At 35.5% G+C, this 24,489-nt stretch overlaps 2 protein-coding genes across 2 annotated transcripts; one reads left to right on the top strand and one right to left on the bottom strand.

Moving 5' to 3' along the window:
- The first annotated feature begins 5,045 nt into the window (after positions 1 to 5,045).
- On the top strand, positions 5,046 to 18,219 carry LOC148880023 (shaggy-related protein kinase epsilon-like). The gene is made up of 13 exons (XM_088961819.1): positions 5,046 to 5,685; positions 8,545 to 8,799; positions 8,920 to 9,012; positions 10,599 to 10,658; positions 10,763 to 11,035; positions 11,173 to 11,247; positions 13,336 to 13,392; positions 13,463 to 13,603; positions 15,889 to 15,939; positions 16,021 to 16,116; positions 16,324 to 16,407; positions 17,430 to 17,532; positions 17,630 to 18,219. Exons 1-13 carry the CDS (start codon positions 5,626 to 5,628, stop codon positions 17,689 to 17,691), a joined length of 1,410 nt encoding a protein of 469 aa, XP_088817945.1. The 5' UTR covers positions 5,046 to 5,625; the 3' UTR covers positions 17,692 to 18,219.
- Positions 18,220 to 20,796: 2,577 nt separating this feature from the next.
- Positions 20,797 to 23,955, bottom strand: LOC148880022 (Tetratricopeptide repeat (TPR)-like superfamily protein). Its single transcript, XM_088961818.1, has one exon. It carries the CDS (start codon positions 23,661 to 23,663, stop codon positions 21,135 to 21,137), a length of 2,529 nt encoding a protein of 842 aa, XP_088817944.1. The 5' UTR covers positions 23,664 to 23,955; the 3' UTR covers positions 20,797 to 21,134.
- Positions 23,956 to 24,489: the final 534 nt, after the last annotated feature.

Genomic DNA, 24,489 nt, shown 5'->3' with positions numbered 1-24,489 from the left:
TCCTACATAATTGGTTTTGGAACAGTAACATTATTCCTAACATTGGTTTGGAACATGGTTGTTATTCCCTTTATTCCTGTGATCCTAATATTATGACATATAATATTCATAGTCTTAAAGTAAACTCTATATACTAAAGCAACATTCTCTGGTCCTAGTTTCATATCAAAACCTTGGGTTTGTAGTCCTAAGGTTAATGCCTCATGAATCCCTAGGTATGTGATTGAGACTGTAAAGCTAAGAAATGCATTAAAATAAATAGGTCATTGGTGTAGACTTTCTTCTATTATTCCTATTAAGGAATCATTGAACTTGTTATGATTGGTATCTCTAAAACAAGCTAGGGCTGCAATTTGGAGTCCTAGTCTGATTAGTGGTTTTATGGCTACTTGAACAAGTCCAAAATGAATAAAATTATTATCAACTTTCCTTTTGTATGCCTCTATCATTCTTTTATCTATTAGATGAAAGTCTTTGCATTCATTTCCCAGGGCTATAGTTCTTATATTAAAATTTGTGTTTTGGAGTGCTTTCCTATATTATTATAATTTATTTCTTCCATATTTTTCAGAGACGTAGATTTAAATGGAGAAGAGCTTGAGCTACCTTCTTTAGATGTACTTTTTCTATTAGACCCATATTTAAACAACTTATTCATTATATTTGTTCTCCACTCCACCAATACAAAGCCAATCAATGTCAAACAAATCTTCATACCTTATCACAACTTCAACCTTAGTTCAAGGGTTATAGCCTTGGTCAATAGATAGGATTCTAGCTTAGCAATACTCTATGCATGTTTTAAATCTTTGTAAGACAAAGATTATACTTCTAGGTTCAATCTGGCTCTGATACCAAATTAATAGAAGGAAACTAGAACAATTACTGAAGATCTATATAGAACACATAGATTATTGACAAAACTTTGATAGTTATAATGAGAAAAAAAATAAAAGGAGAATTAAACCAGAGATGAGAATACAACATACACAATATATTTATTGTTGTAGTAAAGTACTTACAGAGAGTTCTTTAGCCTTGCTTACACTAGTTTTTCAGGACAAAGATTACAAAAGGAGATTTCGAAACTTACAACACTCAACGAAATACTTATACAAGAAAACTCTTAAAGAGAAAGCTATACTTCAAGTTCTACCAACACCTTCCCCCCTCCCCCTCTCCCCTCACTAAACTGACACTTGAGTCTTATTTATGGATAGAATGGGCTATTTTCTGGAAAGACTACAATGTTTTTAGATTCTTTCTTATAGGTTCTATTGTTGAGATGCCTTCTTATCTACGATCTAATTTTTAGATTTCAATTATCACCAGACTCCATATGGAGTACGAAATATGCTTTCTTGTCCTCCTTTTGGTGTTAAGGACATGGGAATCTCTTTGGTAATTAATTTTCCACTTGGGATGAAAAAATTAATAAATTCGAAAAAAAATAATGCTAGTTTACCCCACCTCATAGATTTTTATTTCACCTTATGTTGGTAATAGTGACAATAGAGAAATTGATGCCAATTTGCTAATACAAATTGGGGGGGGGGATGGCCTGATGGGTGTACTTGGTTGTAACGACACTGGGGAAGAATGTATGCTACTTGTAACCATTGGTGGCTGATGACAGTGGAATGTGGATCGGGTTGCAGTGACAGAACTTAGAGGATAATGGTCAAATGATAATGGAAGAAGAAGAAAAATCAAAGAGAGTGGGAAAGAGGTGGAGACAGAAGGTTTTGCTCTCTTTCCATTGGAGGGTGGAAGATGGTGGCTCAATGCTCTCTCATGATGTCTGATGGGGTTTGGACTTAGGTTAGATGAAGAAATGGAAAGGTAGGAAGAGAGAGAGCGAGAGAGAGGTCTTGTTTTGCTGATGGTGATAGTGGTGTTCAAAGGAGGGAGAGGATAAACAATGGTCTTAGGATTTGGTACAATGAAGAGGAATGTAAGAAAAGACAATTCAAGTTAAAACATTATTTTTTGTATTTGGTTACAAACTATCTGATTTTATCAATTCATAAAACTTTATTATTATTATTATTTATTTTTTTAAAGCCTGAAATACTAGAAAGGATTATAATTGGGAGGAATCCGGATCTGGTGCAATCTTTTCCCCTCTAACTTGAGGACGTCCTTAACATCTCAAGAACTTGTCATGGCGCCATCACAAAGCATATTCATTTGTAAAGAATACAAAATACAAATGTGTAACATGGTTTTTAAAAATAAACCGGTCACCAAACTGGTCAGGGGTCCGGTTACTGATTCAAACGTTCCGACCGTTCGACTCGAATGGTTGGCTCGTTCTGACAAAAAATAAAAAAAATAAAAAAAATTAAAACAAATTGGAAAACGGTCAAAACTGTTTGAACAGTTTGAATGGTTAACCGGCCAGTTCAGTGGTTTGCTGACCAAAATCAACGGTTTTGAGGGAAAAAGTGGTTTTGGAGGAAAACGGAACCGATCAAGTGACTGGTTCCCGATTTTTCTGGTCCAGTCCAGTTTTGAAAACAATGATGTGTACAGTGCAAATACATACAAAATAATAGAAAAACAAGGTTTCACACTCTACATATTTGTATTTGTACTCCTCCCAAACTGAGAGCCCTATCATTTTTTTTGTTGGGTGCAAAGATTCTATAAGCTTAGAAGATGGAGAACAAGAACAATGTCAATTTTTTGCATTTAGACTATTCATCAAAAGAAAAAAAACACTTTGTATCTAGGGCCATTAAGCACTTATTATGTTTGGGAAATAAGCCCGAAATAAGTGCTTGTTTTAAAAATAATGGCTTTTTTTTAAGCCTAAATTTCCAGCTTTTTTTAAGTGCTCATACAATAAGCACCTATTCAAATAATTTCTTCCATAATTGTCCCCGATAAATTTTTAGAATACCAATTATACCCTTTTATAAAAGCACTTTTACACACTTTTATAAAAGTAATTTTATGAAAAGTACTTTTATGAAAGTAAAGTATTTTTACAAAAGCACTTATATGAAAGTACTTTTATGAAAGCACTGTTAGAAAAGTAGTTTTAGGAAAGCACTTTTATAAAAAGTACTTTTTATGAAAGCACTTTTATCAAAGTACTTTTATGAAAGCACTTTTATCAAAGTACTTTTATTCATTCAATTTGGATTGGGTATTTTGAAAATTTGAAAGAAAATGAAGGATAAATGTGCCAAATTGCTTATTTAAGTGCTTATTGGAGAAAAAGACCACCAAACGCCCAATATGAAATAAATGCTTATTTTTTAAAATAAACACTTGAAAAAGCTGGGTGCCAAATGCAAATAAGTGCTTATTCGAATAATCACTTATTTAATAAGCACTTATTTTTAATTTAAGCACTCCCAAACATTAGGGGTGCTCATGGTTTTGTTAACCAAATATTGGGCATTTTTTTTTGTAACCAAATCGGTGCTATCGGTTTTTGGAAAATTGGTAGCCGAAATCGAATCAAAGCCAATTAGTTAACCGGTTGGCTGATTCGGTTAATCATCGGTTTGGTTCACCAATTTTTTGATTTTTGTAATTTTTATAATATATTATAATATATTATAATATATATATATATATATAAATAATAAAAAGCTATAAATATATATAAAATATTATATTTTAAATAATAAATAATATATCATATATTATAAATATATATTTATATATAATGCATATTTATTAATTTATAATATATAAAAATGTAATATATATATATATATATGTATACTGGTCGATTCAATTAACTATCAGTTTTCTATATTAGTTAACCAAAACAGAATAGATACTTTTGGTTTTTGGTTTTTTAAAAACAACAAACCAATCAATTCGATTAACCAATTTCTCAGTTCGATTTTGATCAATATTTTTGGACGATTCAATTTTTTTGTTTTTTTTTTCTCACCCCTACTAAACATGGCTTATGGTATATTGCTAAGAGCCTATAAGGTCTCGTTAGTCTTCACAAGGTGAATAATTGCATCAAGCTTGTGCTGAAGCGCATGACCGGATATATAGAAAGCTAGATTCTGTTAATATTGTTCACCCTATGCCCCCTTCGTAGCGAGTTTGTTTTCAGATACTTCCCTCTTGTATAGGAATATTATTACCAACACAAAAAAAAAAAAAAAACAGAGAAACAGCTGCGCATGCCCGTTCGACAGCTTTGCCCTGCATCGGGAACATTTTCGTACATTTATATTTTATTTTATGGGAAGATATTCCCAATGCAAGGCTACGATGGTTATTTGAAGGGCTTTGCACTGACTGAATCCCATTTCGTCCTGCAGATATTGCTCTGATTTAATTCACATGATCACAACCCATTGCATGATAACATGACAGATGACACAAGAAATTGATAGTTGCACTCGAAAAAAAAAAAATCTGAGCCATATCTTTTTAGTTTAATTGTTAGTTTATTTTTGAACGATGTTTTTTTGAGCTTTTTTTTTGGAACGATGCTAATTGTTACTCGGTTCAATCGAACATATTTGGAGGACATTTGGTTGGATTTGAATCATTACTTAAATATTTTCACCAAAAAATAAGAAAAGATAACGACGCCTCAACAGTCAACACCAACCAAGGTTTGGAGAAGAGGAAGAAGACGCGTTATCCACATTTGGCCAAGTGGGGTTTTATGGTAAATTTATACCCATAATCATCGAATTTGTGGTCTTCTGGTCTTCTGGGAGCTAAGCTAACATCGTGTCATTGCAATTGGAATTTGCCAACAGGCCCCACACACCTCCAGATAGGCCCACCCCAGGGATCAAATCCTGTACGTGGCAGATTTTCAACATTTTTCTTTCTTTATTATTTCGTGAATACTATTTAATCATTCTTCTACTATTAATTAATTAATTAATTAATCAAATCTCAAATCAATCAGTCGGCATTAATTAAGCTACAGGCATCAGATTAACCGCTTGATTGAATATTGATTTGTCTCCGAGAAGTTCAATATCAATGGATAATGACCGATTCGTACGCGCTTAATGAGGCAATAAATAATTAAATATTTAAAACTGTGAGAGAGGGTGGGTTGGGGCCGTGGGGGGGACAATGCTCCCGGATGTTCCGGTCACACACCGAGCCCGCAGCTGCCATTCTCGTAAACCATTCGACCATCGGAGGGTAATTTCGGAATATCATCTCGTTGGATTCACCAACTGAGCTCGGTTATTCACCGTTGGATGTCGCATTATAGCAAATCCACGGCTATCAAACAAAGTTCGACTGGTGTACCTTCCAAGGGAATGATTGGGTTGGAGCAGATTTTGACCGCAAAGGGAAAAAAGAAGAAAAATCTGAAAGTGAAACACATTATTGTTTTGGATTGTGGGTGGATTTGGAAGGGCTAGAACCTAGAACTTAGTTTTTTTCCTTTTCCTTTTCCTTTTCCTTTTTTTTTTTTTAATTCCTTTTCTCTCCCCTGTTTGTTTCTCTCTGCAAAACAGGGAGGAGAGAGAAAAGGAGAGGCCTCTCTTTGGGGTTGTTTGTTTTGGTCTGTTTTTGTTCTCTGGAGCTGCGCAGAATCAGAAGAGTGGGATAGCAGGAGAAGAAAAAGAAAACATAGGGAAGAGAAGCTAGGGTTTTGGTTGGATAGCCATGCATGTTATGCGTCGCCTCAAAAGTATTGCCTCTGGTCGCTCTTCCGTTTCTGATCCTGTAAGTCCCGCTCCTTTTTGTTTTTGTTTTTGTTTTTTTTTTTCTTTTTTACGCTTAATGCTTTTATCCTTGGTTTGTGTTTCTTTGTTTCCTTACCTCCGTTTTTCCCCTTTTTGTGATATATCGTTTTATTACTATCCTTCTTTGTTTCTCTGTAAATCGATGAAGTTTGAAGTAACATTCGATTGATGTCAGACTTTAGGGTTTATATGTTTACGTATTCTTGCTTTAGGGGGTTTTGGGCTTACATTAATTACCTTTCTATCTGCATTTATTGATTATTTTGGAGATATTTTTTTGTTTATTTGTTTGTCTTTAATTTTCTTTTGTTTTGCGATGGACCTTAGAGTGCCGATTCCCTCTCTCTCTCTCTCTCTGGCTGCTTGATTTATGTTTTTGTTTGTCTGTTTTTGGAATATTAGTTATGTTGGATTTCTCTAGCTCCCTGGATCAGTTGGGGTCTTGGCAGTCTTGCATTTCATTTGATAGCTACAGAGAAATTTTCTTTTGCTTTTCTAATATTAACTGGAATATTGTTTATCAAATGGTGGGTAAACTGAACTCAAAGCCCTAATCTCATGGACATGACTTAGTATGTCGACCTATTGGTTGAATTGAAATGCTCGACGTTGGGACCATGCATATGGGTATTTGCTTGGGAAGCACTTATGACAACTTCGTTTCGGATTTTATGTTGTATATTTGTATTCAATTATTTAATGATGGACCACCATAAGCCAACAAGTGCAGAAAGTTGATGGTGATCTCTTACTTTACAGTGGGGCAATTTGAATTGCACGGGATGGTATTGGGGAACCTTTTTACTTTTAATTTAATTTTCTTATTTTTTAACTTCATTCAGAGACGCAAGTTTATTTTATTTTATTTATAAACAAAATGAAAGAGCATTCAAATTGCATTTGATATAGGCCATTTGGATGCTTTGAAATATATTCCTACACATAGTTGCATCATAGTGTAGATTTTTTTTTTTTTTAAATTATTATGTAAGCTTAAAAAAAGCTAATCTCCTCAAGCTGCTAAAAAGTAAGCACATAGTTTTGAATGATATATACCTTTTCTCATATTGAGCAAAAAGGAAGACATTATTTCCTCTCTTTTGAAGCATTTTGATAATGTTTATCACTATTTTCCCTCAGTTTTGATTTTCTATGTGATTTCTTCATCTCTCGTCTGACCTGAAGTCCTATCCCCATTCCAGGTGCATCATAGGAAATAAACTCATCACTTCGATTGAACTACTACTATATCATCTAAAAAGAAGTGCTATTCATAATCTAGAATTAGGTAAAGTTTGCATCGTATAAAGAATACCAACTGAAATTCTAAAATACTTAGTAAATTACATGATACTAGCTGCTTACTGCTTGAGTGACTTAAATTCAGTGGTTTTGCAATGTGAAATGTGTGCAAGGCCACTTCTCATCTAGTTTGTTTCCTATTGGGAAATTGGCGTGTATCAATGTCAGTGCTATATGCTGGAACTAATTGTTACTGCTACTTGCACTCTACACCTTGTGCAAGGGTGGATTTTGTTTTTTTTGTTTTTCCCTCTTCATGGGGATACACAACGGGAGGTAGCCCTTCCCGACCCATGCCCCCCAACCCTGGTGACAGTGGGTTTTGATCCCAAGTCTCTGCTACAACCAACCAATGACCTTGCCAACTGAGCCAATTGGCACCATCGTGCAAGGGTGGATTAGTTGTTCAGACTTTGAATGCTTTTCTGGTCCTTCAAAAAAAATCAGAATTGATATTTGGCCTAAAATTTGGATATTTGCAATGCCATTCTGATATGAAGGTATACTGTCCTTTTGGTTGTGGAATCAAGTGGTTCGGTTTGGTTCATTGCAATTGGGGGAATGTTGTGATCAGAAAAAGGCAGAGGAAACACTTTTCCTGGTTTTTCTTTTCTATGAATAACTCTTTTCTTCATTTGTATTTTCTTTTTTTTACTCAGTAATTTCATTAGCTACAAGAATAAGGATGGTATTTCTTTTAATTAGGAAGAAATTCACAAGGTTCTAAGTTATTAGATGTCCCAGGGAGGTACTAAGCAAGATGCCCAAGCATCTCTCTGCACATTTGTCCATGGTTGTTTTAAGCTCAACAGGTTTGAGAAGCCTGCTATGTATCAATGTAAATTCATTGGAGATGTTCTGCATCAGACACAGCCAATAGAAAACAAGTTCACTTTAGATATTTTGTGTCAGGCTGTCATCTAGTGCAGGAATAGCTTAGTTTTATATAGTTCATAATTTGTGAAGTATCCTTTCCCTTAAGTGAAAGAGATCATGCCAAAACTTGAAAAAAAACTCACTGTTACCTCTTATGCATCTTGTTTTTAGCTGCCATCTGTATTCTATTTTTGTGTTATTTCTACTTAAAGTAGTGCCCATTTATTGCACACCAGCAATAATTGTTTTAGCATCAGAGCTTGTAAGACTTCCGATCAATTTTATGGGTGTACCAATTATAAAGCTTGTCAGTAAGGAACTAAGAATGTCTATCTGAGTATCTAAGCCACACATACACTTCCAGAATTGATCAAACTACACATACACTTCCAATAAAAAAAGGCTTATGGTGTTATGGTTTGGTTGTATATGCCAAACCCCTGAGATTTGGCAATTTCCACTCTTAACTATGAAGCCTTTCTTTGATTTCTTTATATTTAATTCTGATTGGTGAAATACCTGATGAGTCTTCCCAGGATTTGGAATCAAGATGAACCCACACTGACTTGTTGCAGCTAGATCCTTTGAGAAAACTTTGGTGATGCATTTTTACCTATTTAGTTATCTTTTTGTAACAATTTTCTAATGTATTTATTGTTAGGGTGGGGATTCTGGATCAAAAAGGGCAAAGGTTGATCAGGAAATGGAACAGAATGCTACCAATGAGACTCATTTAATGGAGAAAACCAGTATAGGCCTAGAACAACATGTGGCTTCTACTTCTATTGAAACTGATGTGAGCACATCCAATATTTCTATTACCTCCAAAGTTGAAAAGTCTGGTTATGACCAGCTTCCAAAGGAAATGCATGAAATGAAAATCAGAGATGACAAAACCGAGAACCATGATGATAAGGTAGTCATCATCTGTTCAGAATCCTGTTTCTGTGGATATCATTGAATCAAAATTTTTCCTTTACCAATTCTGTTTTATTTATAAAAAAATTGGTCCTGATTGTATTATTTGATTTTGCAGGATGCAGAGGCAACAATTGTAAATGGTAATGGGACAGAGGCAGGTCAAATTATTGCAACAACAATAGGTGGTCGAAATGGTCAGCCAAAACAGGTAATTCTTTAAACCACACATGTGAACTTGTTTCATTTGTTATAAATCATGCCTCTTGTCTTCTTCAGTATCATCTTCCATACATCAATTAGTAAGTAGATTTGGGCTTTTCCTTGTCCTACCTCTATCATGTTGCATGATGGTCGATTATCAATGAGGTATGAAATGTTGCTGTAAGCAAATCAATCAGAAGGAGCACAAGGATGAAAAACAGAGGGCTTCAAACTTGCTTGTTTGTGAATTGGTTTAAGCATGGCAAGCACAAGTGATTGAACAGAACTTAAAAGTTTCTCAAAAAGAAATAAGAAATAAAAAGTAAGAAAAATAAAACAAAGGTGAACAGATATAATCCGGGTGTACCTTTGTTCTCAAAAAAATGTGTTAGTTCATGTTCTACTGAAACTTAATAACTGAAACAGTTGGAGAGTGGTAATTTAGCAATTAAGAAAGAAAAATCAATTAGAAAAATAAGTCTAAAAATAGTAATAGGAATTTAATAAGCTGATGTTCAATTAATAAATGAAATATGTACTATGAACAACGTATAGATTTTACCAATCAAAAGAAAGGAAAAAAAAAACTAGAGGTAGATCCCAATGGAGTCTGCACCACTAGGTTCCTTTAGGAATCAGCATCTAGAGATTCATGAGACAACAGCTTCGTAAGTTAGGAATTAGGACTCAGGACCAAATACATAAATAAAAAAAATCTTCATCCTTTGTTCAATGGATGGCTTAAATGAACTAGTAGGTGGAGTATTTATTGACAAACAATATAAGTTTTTTATGATCAGAACTCACGAGGCATAAGCCTATTTAAGAGGAGGAGGAGACAGATCTCATCATGTTTTTTCTTGTTTCTTTTTTTATGAGAGATGTCTTGTATTAGGAAGAATGAAAATGTATAACACTACTTGAAAGGGGGGGGGGGTGCAAAACTCTCTTTCCCTTCTCTTTCCTTTCCTTTCTTTCTGTATGAGGTGTGTGTGCATGAGGCACATGAGGCATACGCCTCTAGCAAGGCTCATGGAAAAGGTGTTTGAGGCATATGCCTCAGAAGCATCAATGCCTCTGGCATACGCCTCAGGGTGTTTTGGGGGCACCTTGCCTGGAGGCATACGCTTTCCACACCTTTTAACATTGATTCAAAATGTCTTGAATCAAAGATTTGGACCATTTGGTTGGGAGAATCAAATCCAAATGATATGGGGTCCACTTGAGTTGACGTCAACTTATTGGGCTTTCTAGAATGGACTGAACTTTCTGGGCCTTGGGTTCAATCTAGAATGGACTGACTACTGCTGCAGCTTTTTAGGCCCATGGAATTGGTTGGGTTCATGTGGATTTATAAAAATCAAATTGCTTTCCCATTTTACAGATAAATGAGTGTAACTGAGAGAAAAAGATGGACCTTGCTTTCCTTTTTTAGATGTTGGCCTGCATCAACATATTTGGCCTTGTATGCAACCTTCATCATAGTTTGATCTCTGATTGTCCTAATTGGTTAGTTGGGTATAAAATTTGTGCTGTACTTACTTGGGGGCTACTGAAAAATAATTAAACTGTTTTTTATGTAATTGATTACAGACAATCTCATACATGGCAGAGCGTGTGGTTGGCACTGGTTCATTCGGAGTTGTCTTTCAGGTATACAGGTTTGATTTTATTGTGTGTGTAATCAAACTTTTATTTGGTCACATGCTGTATAGATCTTGGTAATGTTGTTAAATTTAGCAATTTATTCATCTCAGGCCAAGTGTGTGGAAACAGGGGAAGCAGTTGCCATCAAGAAAGTGCTCCAGGATAAGAGATACAAGAACAGAGAACTGCAAATTATGCGGTTACTTGACCATCCTAATGTAGTTCAACTAAAGCATTGTTTCTTTTCAACTACTGACAAAGATGAGCTCTACCTTAACCTTGTATTGGAGTATGTCTCCGAGACTGTTTACAGAGTTACGAGGCACTATAGCAGGATGAACCAACAGATGCCTCTGATCTATGTGAAACTTTATACTTATCAGGTGAGCTGTGTGTGTGTGTGTGTGCGTGTGCACTGCTGTCTGGTACATTTGGGTCTTACTCTCTTACCATATTTATATTGATCTTTCAAAGTTCTTTCTTCATTTCCTAAACCCTTTTTTATCCATTCATGTTATAGATTTGTCGTGCACTTAACTACATACACGGTGTCATTGGTGTGTGCCATCGTGACATTAAACCTCAGAATCTGTTGGTAAGAAATTCTTCCATGCTACGTCTTTGGCATTTATGAATGTGATTGTTATGTTTAGCACTTCTGATAAATTGTTTAAGTGTGGATCTGGATTAGGCATCGTTTTAGATCTGTCATTGAACAATTCTGAGTTTGAAATTGTCATGCCTACCAAATTTTACATGACTAGAAATTACTCAATGATCATGGTCAACCTCAGCAGGCATTTGACTTGCTGCTTTAAAGGAGTATATGTTAACTGGATATCATGAACCTGAAGGTGGTTGACATTACATTCTGTTGCTTGGAACATTATGATCAGATGCTATTAAAATATTTATCCATCTCAAAAAAACCTTCATACTGTTTAAAAAATATTAATCTTTTTCCATCTCAAGAAGTGAGTATGGTTGTTGTAAAGCTAAGAAGTTTTTATGCTTAACAGTGGACACAAATTTGTCCGATAGGTTTCAGTTAGCCATCACTTAATATCTAGAAACTTGGAGATATAGTTCTAAAAGGAGATTTTATTTCCTTGATAGCAAGCTTGACAATTTTTTGCTGCATTTTAAAATAGAGCTTTTGTTCTTCAAGGCATTATGCTTATTTTCATATTAATTAGTCGAGTACTTTGTGAAATAAGAAAGGGTAAAATACAGAGAACTACCTTGTACTTTAGGAGTAGTGACATTTAAGTCCCCAAACTTTCATTTGTGACATAGAGTTACCCTGTACTTTAAGGGCCTGTTTGTTTGCTCTGACATCTGACATCTGAAAGTGCAATAATTACATTAAGAGGTATATTGGTATTGGTGAACTTTTCTTTCCTCTGAACTACGAGTGAAGAGAATGTTGTTTTGATTTTTGAATTCTGAATTCTGAAATTTGTCAAATATTCCTTTTAACCCCATGTATGAGAATTTTTGTTTGTGTGTTTGGGGGTATCATTGGAAAACAAAAATTTGTAAGATTTTTATTTAAGAGATAAAAGATAAGAGGAAACGAACACCCATTTTCCTCCTAAAGTTGTAAGATTCCTCTTAAGAGATAAGAGTTAAGAGGAAATGAGCAGGCCCTAAGATTCCAACACTCTGCTAATGCCATTGGCATTCTGTCAGTTTTGAACTTTTATGAGCTACCCTGTACCTTTTTCAACTCTCCTTTGTTTCTCTCTTAAACAAATGAAACGTAGAAAAGAAATAGTTTGGAAAGTTCAAAGCTTGGGTCATGGAGAATGGAGATGCAATAAGGGAGAGTTAAATGGTCTCATTAAAGTTCAAAACTGCTAATGGCAGCAGCAGTGTGTTGGAATCTGAAAGTACAAGGTAGCATGTTCATGAATATAATAAGGTGTTGATGCTATTTCTAAGAATTGAAAATTCCCAATTTACTGTCAGTTATTATTATTATTATTATTATTATTATTATATTACATGCACACATGCATATGTTTATTGTAGGTCTTACTGGGGGAACTCCATGAACATTAGAGATTTCACTGAATTTAGTATGATTGTAAGTACTGAAGTATAATGCTAGCGCACTGCATTGGATGCTTGCACCAATATCCATATCCTGGATTTTGATACATAATGGTCCTTTTTTTTGTTCTTGCTATCAATGTGCATGTCTTATGCATCCACCTTAGCTGATGTAAGACAAGATTAAGAGACCCATTTTCTTGAATCTATCTACTGCCACTTGAATTTGGGATTAATGGATTTGTAAAATCATATTTTCTTTTTTACAAAAAAAGGCTGGTATTTTCAAGTGCTTTTGAAATATTTTGTTATTCTTGGATGCAATTATTATTCCAAAATGAAACATGATTCTACCAAGTCAATTACCGAGGAATTAAATAGAACTTCAAATGTTTATTTTAAGTTGTAAATCATCTCAATTATTGGGGTCTCCATCAAGAGAAACACACCCAAGGGTTAAAACAGCCAAATTGGCTGGATATGTAATTATGGGTGAGAGCACTATAAACCATTTTGAAATAGTGATGTCAGTCTGTTGTGTTTGTAACATAATTGAAACTATTATTTGGTACTTGTGCTGTTTTTTGACCTTGGGAAAGTTAAGTTGAAAATTTGATGCATGTTGCAGGTTAATCCTCACACTCATCAGCTAAAGATTTGTGATTTTGGAAGTGCGAAAATGTTGGTGAGTCTTTATTTTCCTGGCATTGGATTTTTTTTTCATCCCAAGATAATTTTTATTTGTTTAATTTCAGGTGCCAGGAGAACCAAATATATCATACATTTGTTCACGATATTATAGGGCTCCAGAATTGATATTTGGAGCTACCGAATACACAACAGCAATTGATATGTGGTCTGCTGGTTGTGTCATGGCTGAGCTTCTCCTAGGACAGGTGGGTGTGCTTTTGTAAGTTATTCCCAGTAATGGTTTTTGTTGAAATTGAGTCATCAAGTGCAATTTTCCTTTGACTTAGCATTTTGGTCTTTCTTTATTAGAAGTAGTTGCTGATAATATTGTCTTTGCAGCATGCGGAACATTTTAAGTTAACCCATGCTGCTCTCTTCACAATTGTCTGGAATTAGTTTAGTTGATCTGCATGGGATAAAGCTGTTGAAGCATTGTACATGGCTTCAAATAATAATTGAGCATTGGTAACATGATTTATGATCCAACTTTAAAATTTCCTTTATAGTCCAAGAGTGGAGTTTGTTCATCTGATACAAGGTTTAAAATTTCGATACGATATGCCCGATATGGGGTGTATTGTATTGTATCTTTTGAAAACAGATACGGGATACACATGGAAATTGGACGTCTAGTCTTTTTTTTTCCATGTGTATCGGACCGTAGCGGGGTGTATTGAGGGTGTATCGGTAGCGTATTGACAAAAAAGATACGGCCAAAAACTGAAAAAAAAATAAAGGGAAAAAACAAGCTTATTTTCCCTGAAATAAGCCTTCTTTTACCCCCAAATGACTCTAAAACTCCAAACCACATTCCTAGAGTGCTAGGTTTGCAAAAATTTGCAAGAAACAAGTGTGAATCGTTAATTTTTTTGAAAAATTTTCAAATTTAAAAAAAAATATGGCAAAAATAGTTAAGTTTTTTCAAATTTTTATAATATCTTGTGATTTCGTTTTTTTCTTGAATGTTTAAATTTATGTTGATCTACATTTCTTACATTCAAAATCATAATTTTTTGTGTTATTAATAAATTTATGGAAATTTCATGAAGATATTTGGGGAAAATAAAAATTAATAAAAAATTTGAAAATGTTATTTTTCTCTGCCTATAAAGACTAAATATGTTGTAGATCTATGGATTTATCTATCATATCCATAGAGCAATTGAATTTCTTCTTTAGTAATTTTTTTATTTCTTTATATTTTAGAATAAAAAATAAATAATAATTAATTATATTTTATCATTTTATCACAACAATTGAATATATTATAATTCTATGGATGATCTATCATATACACAAATCAATTGAATTTATTATTTAATAATTTATTATTTTTATATTTTTAGAATTAACAAATAAATACATAATTAATTATATTTTATCATTTGATCACAATGATTGAATATATTATAATTCTATGGATGATCTATCATATCTACAAAGCAATTGGAATTTCTTCTTTAAAAACTATTTTTTGAATATATTATATAATGTTTATTTATTTTTTATATTTTTGGAAATAAATAATAAATAATTATTGTTTTTATTTTCACTTAGAAGTGACAATGCATGTTTTTGTTTGGATAGGAGAGTTGGGTTTTTCCCATCTCAAAAACATTAAAACTTAAAAATTATAATTTATAAATTATAGTTAAGCATAGGATTTTTAATGAAATTATAATTAACTATAATATATTTCTTCATAAACCATTAAAATATATTAATTTAATGTATATACACCTCATTGAGGTCTTATATTTAGTGTTATTGATGTATTTTTATGATTTATTAAAGTATTTATAGTGTTTCCACGCGTATCTATGCGTATCTTAGTTTTTCTTCGATAAGCATGCGTATACAAGGTGTATCCCGTTACGTCTCTTAAAATTGCCTTTCTGATACACTTGGTGTTTCCGATACTTTGAACCTTGATCTGAGATGCATATTAGGATTTCTCTTGGAAGAAATTGTATTTTTTATTGTTTGGGTTTGCTATGATTTCCCTATTTCATGTTTATCTGAGATGTATACTCTATTTCCTTCTGAATAATATTTAATATTATTTTTTGATGAGTAACATAGCAAGTTTTATTAATGAAACAAGCAAAAATATGCAATAGATCAGACATCCTAGAGGTTGAGATGATCTATCTCAGAAGAAATACGTTAATGGGAGCACCCATCCCCCCAAATAAATTCTCTCTACCCCTTGTTTTGCCACGTGCCAACCCATCTGCCAGCCAATTTGCAGACTTATAGACCCAATGTACTGTATCACTCTTTTCCTTTTAAGTTTTATTTTCTCAGCAAGTGTTTCTATTGCCAAGGACATCTTTCTTACATCACTGAAAAGTAGATCTCTGCAATCTTGTTATAACTTGCCCTGATAATAATAAGCACATTTATGGTCCTCCAAACATTTTTGTGGATCATTTTTTCCGCTATGAAGATCTCATATGACTGCTGATCATATTTAGTACAATGTTTTCAGCCATTATTTCCTGGAGAAAGTGGTGTTGATCAGCTGGTGGAAATCATTAAGGTGTGGTACTATTTGGTTTATTTTTATGCTTGTTTACTTGTTACAGATGTAGGTCTCATGAATGAATTTGTTACACACCAGGTTCTGGGGACGCCTACAAGAGAGGAGATTAAGTGCATGAATCCAACTTATACAGAGTTCAAGTTCCCTCAAATCAAAGTTCACCCATGGCATAAGGTCTGTTAACAATTCAGTTAGATTGGAATTGATAGAAATTAACCCATGGTTAGTGGCAGTTGTTAAATTGTTTTCAGTGGGTTTTTCCATACATCTTGACCTTTGGAAGAAAACTAAGTCAAGTGGGGTGTGTGTTATTTGATATCTGGAAATTGTTATCTTGATCCATTTCCAGTTGGAAACTCCACTAACTCTTAAATCTTGCAGGTTTTTAACAAGCGATTGCCTCCTGAAGCAGTAGATCTTGTGTCAAGGCTGCTCCAATACTCACCAAATTTGCGTTACACTGCTGTAAGAATTTTAAATACCTTAAATGAATTCATAATTTGTCTCGATATTTTTGTTTGATGGACCAGATCTCTTTCTTTTGTCTCATAGTACTGCAACAATTTCTTTTCTAAGTTGCTGGTTTCTTCACTAACTTCAGCTACAAAGTTAATTCTTAGGGCTGTCAACCAAGGTTTTCAACCTGTCATCAACCCAGCTGGTCAGACTAGTGGACCCGTCACCAGCTGAGAATTTGGGTCCTTTTAACTCCCGACCTGCTTACTTGCCAAAACTGGAGTGATTTTAGTAATTGCATTAAACCCCAAGGGAAAATTTTTAGAGGTTTGAGAATGTTATAAATTTGTAAAACTGTGGATTAATTGGTGAAGTTTCAAAGTCCTAACCTCTTTGAAAGAAGTTCAAGCAGTGTTCTAGGAATGAGAGCAAAGGACATGGGACACACATTATTAGTTTATTACCATTAAAAAATGGGAGATCCTATGATATTTGTAACTTTTTTTGGTGAATAATTTGCTCGGTACACTTATCTATACCAGAAGGTGAAACTATGATGTATGCTTGAACCTTTGTGTTCTTTGATGTCTGTAGGATAATCGAGTGTTAAGTGTGTTGAGAACCTGTTGGTGTCAAAATCCATGTGTGTCCAATTCATTTATGTTGTAGAGACTGTATGCGGTTGGCAGAATTCATCAAGCTGAACTTTATATTCCATGGACGATTAGAATAAACAAAATGAAACACGATGAAGTTGTCAGAAGCTAAACTTTATATTCTATAAAGGATTAGAATAAACAATATGAAACTTGTGTTCTTCTGTCGTATAAATCTTCAAGTCTATAGCCAATGACAGACACAATGAAGTTGTCACAAGTTGTAACTCTTTCCATATACTCATCAGTCATTTACTAAAGCTATCGAAAAAAGACCAATAGGGCGGCCAAGAAAAGAAGATGTTGTTTGGAAGCTTCCATCAGTTTTCATGAATCATCAACTTATAGTTTTGTTTTTGCCCTGGGCTCCTGCAGTTGGAGGCATGCGCACACTCCTTCTTTGATGAGTTGAGGGACCCTAATGCACGTTTGCCTAATGGACGGCCCCTTCCACCATTGTTCAATTTCACAGCTCAAGGTAAAGTAGAATACTCTATCCTTGCTCTTCTTGACAGTTGACAATTGACATTATTCCACTTTGGCTGATCTTTTCTTGTATGGGTAACCTTTCACAGAGCTAGCAGGTGCATCTCCTGAACTGCTTCAGCGTCTCATCCCTGAGAACGTGAAGAAGTAAATTTGTCAGGCATTGTGGTTTTGGCGGTAGTTGTTAATATATAGGGGCTCCGATGCAGCAGCGTAGCCTATATTGGGCTGCCAGCTTGCCCTGTCAAGCCTAGAGCTCACCATCCACTTGGTGCTTAGAGGTCAAGATGGCAAAGCAAGGCCAGATAACAAAGAGGAGGGTTTATACTTTATAGGCGATGGAAGGTGACCAATTTGGTATGGGAGGATGATGGTTAAACACTAGGCGGGTGACGGAGGAAAGGCTTTGTGCAGCATTGCCATTATGAGGCGCACCGAATGCAGTTTTGGAAGATCGCAAGCAGCAGGCATTATATCTATGACAATGTAATACTTTTGATGTTATATATATAATCAACTATTACAGATCAGTAGTAGCCATCAGGCATTTTAGTTTTCTCTTTTGTGATAAAATTGACTTCCCACCAACTGTAGTTATACTGTAGTGAACTAGTGATCTATGATCTGAGGATTTGTAGACATTTATGTCGTTCCCAAGAAGTAAGACCTTTTTGATGAACCTGGTTTGTGTTTGTGATAAAATTCCGCAGTTGAAGCTAGCCTTTAAAATTGAAATACATGCGCTGAGATGGATTTAAGTATATATTTGAGTTCAAAATCTGCAGATCGAAAGCTTAATAATCGGGCCAGAAGTCACGAGTATCGGCTACTCATTAGGTAGTCTAAAATTAAGCTGGCTCGTGTTGAGCATTTGTTGAATTTCGAAGGGTCCAGGCCGATGGCCTAAGTACCCCTAGGCCCTAGTAGATCAGTAAATGGTAACAAGCTGTTTTGTTGGGTTTGATCTGATATAGGTGATGTTTGGCATCGATGATGATTACTCATTATTTAGAAATTGGTGATTTTTGAAAAATCATCAAAAAATTGTTGTTTAGTGTCATTTATGCTATGTAAGTTGATTTTTGAGAAACCAGCTTTGAGTCTATTTGGTATTGATTTTTAAGGGCTGATTATTTTTGTATTAGAGTTATTATTCAATGTCATGTCATCCTCAAAAAATCATAATCAGTTAGAAATCAGGAAATCACCAAAACAAGGCAATTCTTAAAAAGGGCTGATTTCAATAATCGATTTTGATTGATTTTCTGAAAATCATCAAAATTGACTAACCAAACAGAAATTTCAACGTCGATTCTTCATGTGAGCCATGTGGCTCTAACTGTTCATTTTGTGCTAATTTATGGGATGAATACAAACCATTTTTTGCTGATTTTTGGGATGAATACAAACCATACACAAACCAATATATTTATGGATGCTTTTTTGTGCTGATTTTGGTGATAATGCAAACCAATTTTGGGATGAATTTTGTTGATAACAGGGTATACACAACTGAGTTTATAGGATTAATAGGGGTAAGCTCATTTAAAAGTGGACAAATGAAATTGATGAGCACCATGGTGTTGTACTATTATTATCACCACAAAATAAGAAAGGTTGTTGGAATGGGTTAAAAGGATTTAACTATTATTATGAATAATTGCTATTTTGTCTTCTCTTTGTAAACACATACTAGGCCTACAACTTATTATATGGTGTTGTTTATGTATAATTGCCATACTAAAAAAAATCTTTACCATTGGGTGGCTTGGTAACCGAATTTGATCAGGGAACTCAATCATATGGTGTTGTCTAGAATCACAGAAATTCATGTTATAACTGAAGATTTCAGATTTGAAATCTCTCTTTGTATATATGTAACACTCAAGATTTCAGATTTGGGATCTCTTCTCTCTCTCAAGATTTTAGTCTTGAAATCTATTTACAGTCCACAAATCTATCTATCTATATATATATACATGCACACAGTCCACAAAACCTTATTTCTCTCTTACTCAAGATTTCAGTTTTGAAATCTCTCTCCTAATGAAATGTCAACTTGCATGGATGATGATGGACAAGTTTCTTGTTAGCCAGATTAGGTATATGGATGATGTTTGACAGGCTTTCTTGTTGGAATAAATGTTGGATAGGATTTCTCAATGAAATGGAGGACAGGTTTTCTTATTCCATTCTAATGTGAATGGGGTTAAAGGAGTTTCAGGATGCATATGACTAGTTTATTTTGAATGATGTTTGACATGTTTTCTTGTTGGACAGGTTTTCCTAAGCTTTTTGGATATGGGTTGATCAGATCTTTAGCATGTTTTAATGCCCATTGTTATCTTAACTACAGGTTTTAATGGCCACATACTATGTTGTCAACAAAGGTCATTGCCCTGGGGTATACTTGACAATAGGCAGATGTACGAAGAAGCCGTACATCAATTTCACATGTACTATGGTAGAAATTCTACACCGTATGGCACACATCAGCTTAAACTCTAAGAAGAATGTTCTTTCACGCAAGAAAATGATGCGAACAAGGAATCTTCGAGAGAACAAATTCGGATGGAATGGTTGATCATTAGTTGCCTCGTGGTCAGCCTACTAGCCATGATTATATTATACTGTATGAAATGAAGAGAAGATTTTTTAACCCATTTCCCAAGAACTGTAGTTTTGTCAATTTTGATTGCCACGTGGAAAAGCACACGTCCATGTCAGCAAACATAGCATATTATCGCATGTGTTGGTGTGAACAATGTCAAGCAATTGAAAATATCACATTGCAAAACTGATCGATTTTCTCAGTAAACAAACTCAGGAAAATGAATCTCACTATTGGGTGTTCTGACCTGCAAAATGCAAATGACTAAACACAACCCAAGCTGTAATAGATGAGTTAAGAATTGCCACCCCTACCATCATCTCAATAAAAAAAATCATCTAAAAAATAATGCAAAATGATTAATTCTAAATTTACCATCATCTTGGTGATAACTACTATGACTGATATGGCTGTGCATTCAGATGCTTTGAAATTGTGTACCATTTTAGATGAAGCTGTATATGTCCAAATCCCTCCCCACCCCCAAATAAAACTTGTACCATTCTCCCCTCTCACTACATGACAGGGCTGTCTTTTTCTGTTGCCTTCAACACATTTGTTTTGCAACCAGCACTTTTATTTAGATATGTGACCATAACTGCATTGAGTAATTATTTTATCTCTAAAACGAGGAGAACTAGGAACTGGTGGATCATAAGCCACTTGGCTGAACTTTTCACTGTATATTATGTTACTTCTGGACCAATTTTATCCAGGTCAGACAGGTTTCAGTCTGCATTGTATCTCTCTTTAGGTTGGTACATCAAAGAGAGAGAGCACTTAATTTTGTACAAAATTAGAATGCTGAATAACAAATGAAAAAGGAGAATGGTGTTTCAAATAATGAATTACTTCAACCACTAGAGACTGGCCACTCAAACTCTAATTTAGCAGGAATTAACTTGAATATATTTTCATAACCATGGCATGACTACCAAAATAGCTTGAAGATCACTGGTGGAAGGGGTAACCATTTGACAATTCTACCAATAATCCCTGCAAGAACATCTGCCCTCACTAAAGTGATGAAAGCAGTTTGAATCTCTCAAGATAATATGCCGTTGAAAGACTCTTGATATGAACTTTATAGCAGTGTGACAGTCCCCACAGACACGGAGGTTCTTGAAAATCCGAATAGGTGCTCCAGGAGGCACACTGAGAAGCCCAAAAGCAACAGCCAACTTCTCACTGTGGTAGGTGAGGCCAAGCTCCTTACCCTCCTCATCCATGTCATGGAGTGCAAAGTTCATGTCTGGCACATATCCAGCTTCCTTAATTAAGCTCATGATCTCATCAACTTTGGAGTATATCTCTGACATCCTTGAATGGCTCCTATCTTCAGCTGTAAAGGTATGCACTTTGCTGTTGATCTCCATCCAACTACATCCTGGCTCTTTACAAATTCCTCTTGACTTCATCAGTTTCCGTATGCTTGCAGCATCATCCCATCTACCAGCTGCAGAAAACATATTACATAGAAGCACATAAGGCACAGCATTTGCAGGTTCCAATTCAAAAAGGTTCATTGCTGCCCTCTCGCCCAGTTCCAAGTTTCCATGGATTCTACATGCTGCCAGCATTGCCTTCCATACTGTTGCATCAGGTCTGATGGTCATTTTTTCAAGAATCTCCTTTGCTTTGGCAATTTTTCCAGATCTTCCAAGAAGGTCAATCATACAGGCATAGTGTTCGGGTCCTGGTGTAATGCCATGAACATCACCCATGGATTCAAAGTAACGGCAACCATCCTCCACAAGGCCTGCATGGCTGCAGGCAAATAGCAAGCCAATGAAAGTAACATAATCAGGTCTTATTCCATTTAGGATCATCCGATCATAGAGCTTTAAAGAGTGTTCACCCCTACCATTCTGTGCATGGCCAACAATCAAAGCCGTCCAAGAAACCACATCCCGCATCAGCATCGAATCAAAGACTTGATGAGCATCCTCTATGCACCCACATTTTGCATACATGGTAACAAGTGAATTATCTACTGACAAAGAAGACTTGAGGCCACATCTAATAAAGTTTGCGTGAACTTGCCGTCCAAACTCCAAAATTGTTAGTTCAGCACAGGCACTTAAAATACTGGCAATGACAAATTGGTCTGGATCAATGCCCACAATTCTCATGTTACAGAACAGCTTGAGTGCATTTTCATAGAAGCCATGGTGTGCATAGCCAGTGATGAGTGAAGTCCATGAGACAACATCTTGTTCAGGCATTCTGTGGAACACACTGAAAGCGCAATTTAAGTTACCTTGCTTTGCATACACATCAATGAGAGCATTGCTCACATGTTTGTAAGCCTCAAAACCAGTTTTTACAATCAAACAATGAACGCACTTGGCATGTTCTACATCCATAACGGAAGCAAGTGAGTTCAGTACAGATGGATACGTGAAATCATCAATCTTCATATTTCTCATGTGCATTTTCTTAAACAAGGATATAGCTTCTCTTTCAAACCCCTGCCTCACACACCCAACAATCAAAGAGTTCCAAGAAACAATATCTTCGACCTCCATACTTTCCAACACTCTCCTTGCACTATTCAAGTCTCCACATTTTGCATACATGTCAAGCAATGCACTTTCAACAAATACGTTGACCCCAAAACCAGTCCGAATTATGCAACCATGCACCTGCATTCCAAACCAACGTTCCAAAAGTGCCGCACAAGCGGTCAATACACTCGGAAAGGTAAACTGGTTTGACCTAACACCTTCTGCTCTCATGTCTCGAAAACACCGCATTGCTCTAAGCTCATAGTTGTTTTGTGAGTACCCAGTAACCATAGCAGTCCAGAAAACATGGTTTTTTTTATCAGGCATCATGTTGAATAGATACTCTGCATCCAAAATTTGCTGACACTTGGCATACATGTCGACAAGCCCTGTGACAACAAAAATGTCTAAATCAAATCGAGTCTTTATCGCATGGGCATGAATCTGTTCCCCTCTTCGAAGCATAAAAGAGACTGAACATGCACGAAGGATGCTGCCCAGCGTATACTGATTCGGCTGCAGCCCATCTGACCGCATTTGGCAAAATAATTCAAGCGCTCCCAGCCCATCCCCCTGACGAGCATGACCAGAAATGAGGGAGGACCAAGTGATTGAAGTCTGGGTTGGAGTTTGATCGAAGAGCTGTCGCGCCTCGGTTAGTCGACCCAATCTGGCATACGCGGAGATCATGGTGTTCCAAGAGAAATCATCCCGACATGGCATTTGGTCAAACAATTGGCGAGCTTCATCAACCCGCCCCGATTTAGACAAATCATCCAAAAGTCGATTTGAAACAAAAATGGAGGGAAAGGAAGCAGCAGTAGAGTGGAGAGGGAATTGAGTTTGTTGGACTGAATCTAGGTGGATGCGTTGGAGACATGATTTGAGAGGAGAGCACAACGGTCGACAACGCAATCTGTTCATAACCCCCTTTCCCGCCTTTTCTGTTCCTAGCGCTGAGGGAGTAGAGTTCCAACTTCCAACTTCCAAGCTAAGTGAGCCCATTAAAATTGGACACACGCACAATTGTTGACCGTCTGATCTCAACTGCCTTTGAAAATCGTAATCCTCATCCTACTCGTCGTCTTTATCATATAATTTTGAGTTCATCAATCATATAATGCCGATCCGATGCTTGGTCTGGCCTCACGTCAACGCGACAATCATATAATTTTCTTAGTTTTCATAATTTCTAAAAATTAAAAAATGATACATAAACATAAATTAAATCTAAAATAAAAATATACTATATAGTAAATAGACATGTAAACACAAAATATAGTTACGTGATGAACCATTCGACCCAAACGGATGAACCACTGACCGCCACCGAGAGGAAAAAACGGGTCAACCTCCGCCTCAGTAGCATTTTGTTTAAATAATTTATTGGGTAAATTATTGCATGCAAGGGCTTGGCAGTTGGCACGAACATGTCCAACTTGGCGTCTTTAGGAGGGCAGTGACGCACATGCGGTCAAGGTTTTTCATTCTTTTTATTTTTTAATTAGTAATTAATTAGGAACATAGATATAAATACATAATTAGGTTAATTAATGGAGAAAACGTGACGCATCTTACAATCCTTCCTCTAATGGCAACCACATATATATTGCCATGATTTGGACTTAATGACGGCCATTTTACCATTTTATTTATTTTTTCGGATAGGCAATAGCCATTTTAGCTGACGCATCAGCGATCTTTGTGTTTGTTTGAAAGAGTTTGTAAGGAATTGTTTTCAAAATCGGATTGGATCGGAAAAATCAGGAATCGGTTATTTGATTGGTTCCGTTTCACTCGAAAATTGTTTGTCGACAAAAAAACCATTGAT

The sequence above is a fragment of the Nelumbo lutea genome, chromosome 1 (genome assembly GCF_056320005.1).
Source record: "Nelumbo lutea isolate HS-2025 chromosome 1, American lotus-T2T, whole genome shotgun sequence".
In the NCBI taxonomy this organism is placed as follows: Eukaryota; Viridiplantae; Streptophyta; class Magnoliopsida; order Proteales; family Nelumbonaceae; genus Nelumbo; species Nelumbo lutea.
This window is presented reverse-complemented; position numbering and strand designations above follow the sequence as displayed.

Coding starts and splice junctions, on each gene's coding strand:
- LOC148880023 (XM_088961819.1), top strand. CDS start 5,626: ATGCATGTTATGCGTCGCCTCAAAAGTATTGCCTCTGGTCGCTCTTCC. Junction 5,686..8,544: donor GCTCTTCCGTTTCTGATCCT/GTAAGTCCCGCT, acceptor ATTTATTGTTAG/GGTGGGGATTCTGGATCAAA. Junction 17,533..17,629: donor GTTCAATTTCACAGCTCAAG/GTAAAGTAGAAT, acceptor AACCTTTCACAG/AGCTAGCAGGTGCATCTCCT.
- LOC148880022 (XM_088961818.1), bottom strand. CDS start 23,663: ATGGGCTCACTTAGCTTGGAAGTTGGAAGTTGGAACTCTACTCCCTCA.